This window comes from Lactuca sativa, chromosome 2, assembly GCF_002870075.4.
Source record: "Lactuca sativa cultivar Salinas chromosome 2, Lsat_Salinas_v11, whole genome shotgun sequence".
Classification (NCBI taxonomy): Eukaryota; Viridiplantae; Streptophyta; class Magnoliopsida; order Asterales; family Asteraceae; genus Lactuca; species Lactuca sativa.
In genome coordinates this window covers 214161677-214170536 of record NC_056624.2, presented here as the reverse complement: position 1 = coordinate 214170536, position 8860 = coordinate 214161677, and the positions used below count along the sequence as shown (strand labels likewise).

The following is an 8860-nucleotide window of genomic DNA, read 5'->3' as shown; positions in this document are numbered from 1 at the left end:
ATGACCGACAGAAGCAACAGCTGACGACGACGGTGGTTCACAGCAGCGACGATGATGGTGGCAGAGGCTGCTCCGACTGTTCTACTGTTTCGTTTTCTCCTTTTTCTGGTGAGCTCGATGAGAGGGAGGGTAGGGAGGAATGAGGGTTGTGTTCAGTGGTGATTTCTAATCGAGAGAGAGAGAGAGAGGGAGAGAGAAAGAGAGAAAGAGAGAGAGAGACCCATTGGATATTAATTTTTTTTAATTAAATAAAATAAAAGAAAACCTCATAAAAGGTCCCAGGATAGTTAAATGACGAAATACCCTTCATTTAAGGGTAAAAAGCTAACTGAGTTAGCAAAAAGGACCAGACATCAAATGTTTTGAAAACACAAGGACCATCTATGAGGTTTTTAAACTACGGAGACTAAATTTCAGATTTTGGATAACCACATGGACCATTTATGATGTTTTTTCTTTTTTGATTGTTAAAGTCAGAACTTTGCAAAAATAATAATAATAATAATAATAATAAATCTACCTTTGGGCTTATTTATGCTATGATAGGTTTTCCCTCATAGTAAATTAAAAATTGCAAAAAAAAAATCTTAACTTTTAAAATAATTTATGTTTTTATCTTAAATATTTTTGTTCTTCATATTGTATGTATTCATGCAGCAAAATATATTTATTAACGAAAAAATGTTTTTTTTGAACATTGTATTTATATTTTTTTTAAGAAAAATCTTCAGAAAAGTCCTAAAATTTTACCTTAATTTATAAAAAGTCCCAAACTAAATTTTGTTTATGAAAAAACATGAATTACCGGTAAAAATGGCGATTTGATTCCTTTTTCTCAGTTTACTGGTTTCATTACTTACCTGTTTCATTAAAGTCTCATTATCTGACCTTAATTTGCGAATAAGTCTCAAGCTAAAATTTAGTGGTGATTTGACTTTTTTTTTCCATGTAACATACATTTATCAGTTTCATTGTTGACTTAGACGCCTAGTTATTAAATTAGCTGATAAGATGGATAGATGAGTTATATAATGCTACATATACTGTAAAATTTGATATCCACCTCATTGGCTCATTTATGACTATGTATTTAGGTTAGCAATGAAACCAATAAAATGTGTGTTACCAGGAAAAAAGACAGGAAATGAGTTGATGTCTGGTGAGATGAATATATTGGGTTACATAAGATTAGATAGGCGATTTGAAATTTCTTATAAACGTAAAAAATGACGCAGTTGTTGCTAGTTTATGTAATTATTACAGTCTTCGTTGGATGCATTTTATATTCCAAAAAAAATATACAATACATCAAGATATCAAGTTTTATGGAAAACATACCATTATATAACCCAACATATCCATTTCATCAACTCATTTAATGACTAAACGTCTAGGTCAGCAATGAAACCGGTAAAATGTATCTTACATGGAGAAAATGGTCAAATCATCACTAAATTTTAGTTTGGGACATATTTGTAAATTATGGTAAAATAATGGGCTTTAATAAAATAGGTAAGTAATGAAACCTTTAAATTGAGAAAAATGAGTCAAATCACCATTTTATTGGTAATTCATACTTTTTTCGTAAACAAATTTTATTTTGGGTTTTTTTTTTCGTAAATTAAGGGATAATTTAAGGACTTTTCTAGACATTTTCATTTTTTAAATGCCATTTCTTTACATATGAGTTTATTTTCTTATTTATATGGTTTAAAATATAAAAATATATTTTTTGAAGTATAAACACATATTTTTTTTTACATATTTAGAAGTGTGTGTGTGTGTATATATATATATATATATATATATATATATATATATATATATTTCTAAAATTTTTAATATGTACTTTTGTATTTTTAAAAGTATAAATACATGTTTAGAAATATTTAGAAGTATATTATTTTAAAAAGAAGCTAGAATCTCCCGACTCCTTTTTCGGGTAATGATAGTACTAATGCTAAGGTTTCAAGGTTTTCTTGGAATCAAGTGATAGCTTCTAAAGAAAAAAGTGGACTCTGTATCGGTAGTCTAGAGGCTTTCAATTTAGTTTTGTTATAAAAATAGAGATGGAGACACGTGAATGAAAAGAAGCGCTTTGGGGGAAGGTTATTTTCTAAATTCACGGCTATCTTGGGAGTGAAGGTTTATTCTTTTTTCCAAGGATGTGTGGACATGGTGTTTGGGCTTGGATTGTTGGTTCTATAAATACTATGCATGAGAAGGGTTTTATCCTTCATTTGTGTATTAAAAGAAGGGTTAAAGATAGAGGTTTAACTAAGTTTTGAAATGATATTTGGGTGGGGGATGTGTCATTGAGGTCTAGGTTCCCTAGATTGTTCCAACTTAAGATGGAAAAAAATTGCATGGTTCGTGAGAGATAGGGGTGTTGGAGGTATTTGGATATGGCGTAGGTATATTAGAGGGGGTATGTAGCAATGTCAATTTAATAATTTGATTTATATTCTATCAGATATTCAACTGATTAAAAGTGATGAAGATTGGATTTAGAGTTTGGAACGTCTACGGTTAAAGAAACATGTCATTATATTGATGATATAAGCCTTCTAGATGGTATTGCTGCGACTAGGTGGGACAAGTATGTGCCTAGAAAAGTTAATATTTTAATCTGGCGTGTTCTTTGGGACACATTCCGATAAGGTGGAATCTGCGTCGTAAAGGAGTTGATATAAATTCGTTGATGTGTCATTTTTTTCAAATTGTATAAAGAAGGTGGATCACATTTTTTGGTTTTGTGATATTTCAAATTCTATTTGGGAGAAGGTTTACAAATGGTCCGATTTGATGCCTCCTAGAGTAGATCAGTTGCAACAAATGTTTAATTGGATAGATGATTTTAATATCTCTTAAGATAAGACGGTGGTGTTGGATGTCATTGCATGTGTGACTATTTGGGTACTCTGGCGTCAACGAAATGACATAGTTTTTAATGATAAAGTTCCTCGTAAGGAGATGATTTTTTATAGAGTAGTTGAGTATTTTTTTGATATAGTTCTAGAAACAAAAAAGTGAGGGTTAATCGGACTAATTGGATCCAAAACCCTCTTTTAGCAATTTCTTTGTAATTGGTTTTTTAGCCTTTCGCTAGTTTATAAATTCAGTTGTTCAATATATATATATATATATATATATATATATATATATATATATATATATATATATATATATATATATATATATCAATTAAAAACGTGATTATATGAAAAAAATGTATGTATAACTATGAAAACGCAAAAAATATACTTATACTTCTAAAAAATAGAATTATATTTTTAAAAAACATAAAAATACGTATTTATGCTTCTAAAAATATATTATACTTCTGAAAACCTAAAATTAAGTATTTATACTTTAATATATATATATATATATATATATATATATATATATATATATATATATATATTCAAAAGCGTGTATATAAAAGTATATTTAAACTTCTAAAAATATATATATTTATACATATAATATGAAAACAGAAACTATTTAAAATAAAAATATAAAAAATTATAAACTTAAGGTTTTTCTTATGAATTTATTTCTTGCTAACTAAATGTTTTTGATAAAAGGTAAAAAGAACACAAATAGATAAAACTTGCATAGTTTCGATGTTAAGGTAAAATCATATTATTTGAAATACTTAAGAATTTTTATGTTAATATCTCTAAAAACAATTACTGATATTAATTTTTGGACTATTAACAAAAGTAATCACATTTTAAGTTTATAAAATAACAAAAAATAGTGTTTTTTTGTTACGAAATAATCAACATTTCCAAAATTTATAGATTATTTTTATGTCACATTAAAATTAATTTTCTGACAAAAAAAAAATAATACATTCAGAGGTGGATGCAAGATTTTATAGTAGGAGTGTTATGGGAAAGTCAGGAATTACATGATAATAGAAAAGAAAATTCGAAAATTTTCAAAAATATTTCACTATGTCCGGAAAAGTCAAGAGTTGCACAGGTCATTGTATGATGTATGTCCTATACTAAATCCGCGAGTGAATACATTATTGGACCATTATGGAATTTGGAAAAAATGTTATTCTAGAATTTCAAGAAAATGTCCAAAATTCGAAGAAAAATTTTGGTATTTCGAAAAAACCCCCCCTCATTTTTATGACTATTTCAGAAATTAATGGAAAGTTTTTTCAGAAAGATATTTAATACAAATGAGGAAAAAAAATTAACATTACATATTTTGATAAGCCTAAAATGAATCATTCCTAAAAAATAAGTATTTTTTGCAAAATAAAAAAGAATTAGTCATTTTGATTTAGTTTTTTAATTCATAGTATAGCCATTTTTGTTAATATCAATATCACTTAAATTTTATTGGACAAACTAAATAAATTTGGATTATAATATAGTTTAGTAAAGAACTAAATAATGTAAATCAATAAATCGTTTTACTGTGGGAATTTATGGAACGGATATGTAGGCGTATATAAATATGTATTCAAAATGCAAATATATAAAAAATAGAGTATGATAGATACAGCAATACTCTCTGTACACATCAATCATCGGAGAAGCTTCTTGTTGATAAAAGCAGCGTGTAAAAACCCCTGACGACGAATCGTTTGGGGTTCAAGTCCAAACACCCCTTCTTTTTTGTATCCATTTTCGTCGTATATAAGAGAAACCGAGGGAAAGTAATCGTCAGAATCCAAATTGTTGATTTCTTGTCTCTTAGGTAATACATCAGTTTTTAATTCCTGATATGAATGAATATTGTACTGGTTAATTTTTGTGAAATTGATCGGTTTTCCTCTGATTAGGGAACGGATCTGGTTCTCCTCCGACAATCCTTGCTCCGCCTCCAGTTCTCCTTGCTCTGCTGACGTTGTCGACGACTGATCAGGTATGAGATTTTCTGCCTCTCTTCATTCTCCTCTTTCGTTTCTATTTTCTTCTCTCCCTCTCAATCTGTATTATTTTGGGTCCTCCCCATCGATGAAATGACATTCAAGCCATTATTCTTTACCTCTGCACATCCAATTCTGGAGTATGAACTTCAGTTCAAACTCCATTAATGGTGAAATCCCATCTACCGTTTTGTCAATTAAAAACCTAGGTGGTGTTGATTTCTCACGGGAGTGTGCCAGATCTAAAGGGGTTTTTAGAATCTCAAAGTAATTGATTTTTTGTAGTAATCGTTTGGGTCCAAAATACCCTTCTTTGAGCTGCAATCAATTCAGTGGAGCATTGCTTCAGTCTGAAACTTTTTTCAAACAGTTGACCTCTTTTATTTTATTCGAAAAGGTTCATTAACTTTTAAGTGCTTGGTAATTGGTATTGTAGGTATTGTTTAATCAAGCAAGATCTGAACAACTTCTTACTTTATCTGTGAAGTTCTTGTTAAATATGAGTCAAATCACAGTGTAGATTTTTGGGAAATAAGACATGTTGAAGGGAGGATTCACTTGTAAAAAAATTGGTTTTTAATATTGCCTATAACAGTTTCTTTAATGACAGAAAGCTCCCTTTAGACCCTGCATAACTATATGTACAGAAAGCATTCTTGTAAAGTTTCTTTTTTGAATGTCTAAAAACTAGATACAATTTCATGTGACATATAGTGCTGATAACCTCTTTGTTTATGTCATACCCATTGAGAGCCTTTCTGGAATTTGATTCCATATCCAGCAAACAAACCCATCTTATTCACGCAACAACAAGTGTCGGTAATTGTATATATTTGGCTTTTTCACATTAACTCTTGAAGATTTCTTTTCCAACCAATTTCAACTCATGACACTCATCTTCAACAAACATGATGAATGCGTGTCAATTTTCATATAACACCCGTCAATCAAAGCACCGATATATTTGTCTTCTTTAGTTGAATATAGCAAATATCATCATGGCTGATGACATACTAGCCTTGAAACAGGTGTTGCGTGAATATTCATCTTTCTTAGTTTATCACCTTAAATAGAAGGGATTCGATTCGAGTCGTTTTCCATGTATGCAATCAGATCAAATTCTCTCCTTTTCAGATTCTAATAGTTTTCTTCTTCTTCAGTCAAATCTTGTCAATATGAAGGCTCTCATTCTTGTTGGAGGATTTGGAACTCGTTTGAGGCCACTAACTCTCAGTGTCCCAAAACCACTTGTTGATTTTGGCAACAAACCCATGATCCTGCATCAGGTACATACATATTCACAATATTTTCACAAAAATAATCTTTTTTCATTACATTAAATTATTTATGATTTGTTTTCAGATCGAGGCTCTGAAGGCTATAGGAGTTACTGAAGTGGTTCTTGCTATCAATTACCAACCAGAGGTAAAGTTTGAATCTTTTTTTTTTGTTGTTTTTCATTTTTTCATCTGTGCATATTCAATTATTCATAACAGATTGCAACATGAAATTATTAATGCAGGTGATGCTCAACTTCTTGAAAGATTTTGAAACCAAACTCGGGATAAAGATCTCATGTTCACAAGAAACCGAGCCCTTAGGAACTGCGGGCCCACTAGCCTTAGCCCGGGACAAACTACTCGATGATTCGGGTGAACCTTTTTTTGTTCTCAACAGTGATGTCATCAGTGAATACCCTTTGAAACAAATGATTGCATTTCACAAATCCCATGGTGGAGAAGCTTCAATCATGGTAACCAAAGTGGATGAGCCTTCAAAATACGGTGTTGTAGTCATGGAAGAATCAACCGGGTTAGTCGAAAAATTCGTTGAAAAACCAAAAGTTTTTGTGGGTAACAAAATCAATGCTGGAATTTACCTTTTAAACCCTTCGGTTCTTGACAGAATCCAATTAAAACCCACTTCAATCGAAAAAGAAACTTTCCCGAAAATCGCATCTGAAAAGCTTCTATACGCGATGGTTTTACCGGGTTTCTGGATGGATATTGGACAACCAAAAGATTACATTACAGGGTTAAGACTTTATCTAGATTCTTTGAGAAAGAATACACCAGGTAAGTTAGCATTCGGGCCCCACATTGTGGGTAATGTTTTGGTTCATGAAAGTGCTAAGATTGGTGACGGGTGTTTGATCGGGCCCGATGTAGCCATCGGGCCCGGGTGCGTGGTGGAGTCTGGGGTCAGACTCTCGCGTTGCACTGTCATGCGTGGGGTCCGCATCAAGAAACACGCGTGTATTTCGAGTAGTATTATTGGGTGGCATTCGACAGTTGGACAGTGGGCCCGGGTTGAGAACATGACGATTCTTGGAGAGGATGTGCATGTGTGTGATGAGGTGTATAGTAATGGAGGTGTGGTTTTGCCTCATAAGGAAATTAAGGTGAGTATCTTGAAGCCGGAGATAGTGATGTGAAGATATAAATATTAAATATTATATATTTAGTTGGTGTTTTTATTTAAAGGTTTAGTTTTTATAAATGTGTTTGTTTTGAGTGTGTGTTTTGAATTTTCATGTGTAAAAGTGATAAAAGGAGTGATTGTTAGAGATTAGAAGATTGGAAGGTCAAGTGTTTAAAGGGTCTGTACTTTTTTGTTATGAATAAAAGAACGTTGTTTTTTTATTTGTTGGCGCAATCTTTATGTTTATGTTGTAAATATAAATAAGTTGATTTGTTTCGGTGCAAATGATGGGGATTTTATTTACTTTCGTTGTTATGTAAGAAGTGAGAATGGTTGGATAATTTATGTGGGTCCCAATAGAATAGATTACAAATCTTGCGAAAGATACAATAACGTGGGTGGCCCATGTCCTTGAGGTGGCTCTGATTCCGCCAAAAAAAAAAAAAAATCCTCATTTGCTAAAATGAAATAATTTATGTATTAGAAAATAAATGTACTACCTAACCTAAGGGCAATATGGGGCTTTGGGCACCAGCTCCTTCTAAATTCTAATATACAAAATAAATGTTAAGCCGTTCACGTTTTGAAGAGCGAGAACTACAATTTACCTACAAACATTACTTAAAAAGAAAATAAAATTTTGGAAAATATACAAAGAGCATATTTGGCAATAAGTTATTATTATTATTATTATTATTATTTATTTTTTTAATGAGCCTAAAATTTTCATTTGAAAACAAAAAACTATTTAAAATAATTTTTAGAACTTTTATGTTTTATATGTTTTATGTGATGGTATATATTTTAAAATTTAGTTCATCGAACATTTTTATCTAAACAAAAGCTAGAATTTTCGATTCAAACTTTCAATTTACAGCCATAATTACCTTTTTTTTCTAAAAGGATCCAACACCAAATATCTACTCAATAACCACGTGGATGAGTAAGTTCCAACATGTTCTATTTTCATTATGCATTTTATACACAACATTCCCGCATACCCCACGTTCCTTTTCACTTTACGAGCATGTGGGGTTAAGTTTTCCTAACGCTGGACTCGGCATCCACTCCGCTTAGCCTAAGACCATATGGAATGGATGGTAAAATTCATAGGCAAAAATGAGGTCTTTTTTAACATGTTTGTGGGTACACCGTTTCATCACCCTAACATAACACATTGTGAAAATTATGTTTTTTCAGTATTACATTACCGTCGAAAAAGAAAAATGTATATGTGTGTATTAATCTAATTTTTCCACTCTCTCTTCTTCATCTGCTTGACACCATTCTCTCTCTTTTCTTTTTCATGTTAAATCCAAAAACATCTTATGTGGAACTTAGATAAAATTTATGTGGGCATGACAAGATGACACCATTCTCTTCTACCTAAATATCTTTGTTTGTTTACATTTAGTCTTATAAAAATTTGTATGTTCTAATTTGATGTTTTATCTTCTATAAATATAAATATCTATAAAAAATAGAAAAAAAATATCCTCTAGACCAAGGGCGGAGCTACCTATGGGTCAAGTTTGGCAAACT

General features: G+C 31.1%; 1 protein-coding gene across 1 annotated transcript; it reads left to right on the top strand.

Annotated features, from left to right (window-relative positions):
• Positions 1 to 4505: 4505 nt before the first annotated feature.
• On the top strand, positions 4506 to 7539 carry LOC111912289 (mannose-1-phosphate guanylyltransferase 1). Its single transcript, XM_023908020.3, has 5 exons — positions 4506 to 4725; positions 4811 to 4893; positions 6058 to 6183; positions 6260 to 6322; positions 6420 to 7539. Exons 3-5 carry the CDS (start codon positions 6073 to 6075, stop codon positions 7329 to 7331), a joined length of 1086 nt encoding a protein of 361 aa, XP_023763788.1. The 5' UTR covers positions 4506 to 4725; positions 4811 to 4893; positions 6058 to 6072; the 3' UTR covers positions 7332 to 7539.
• The last annotated feature ends 1321 nt before the right edge of the window (positions 7540 to 8860 follow it).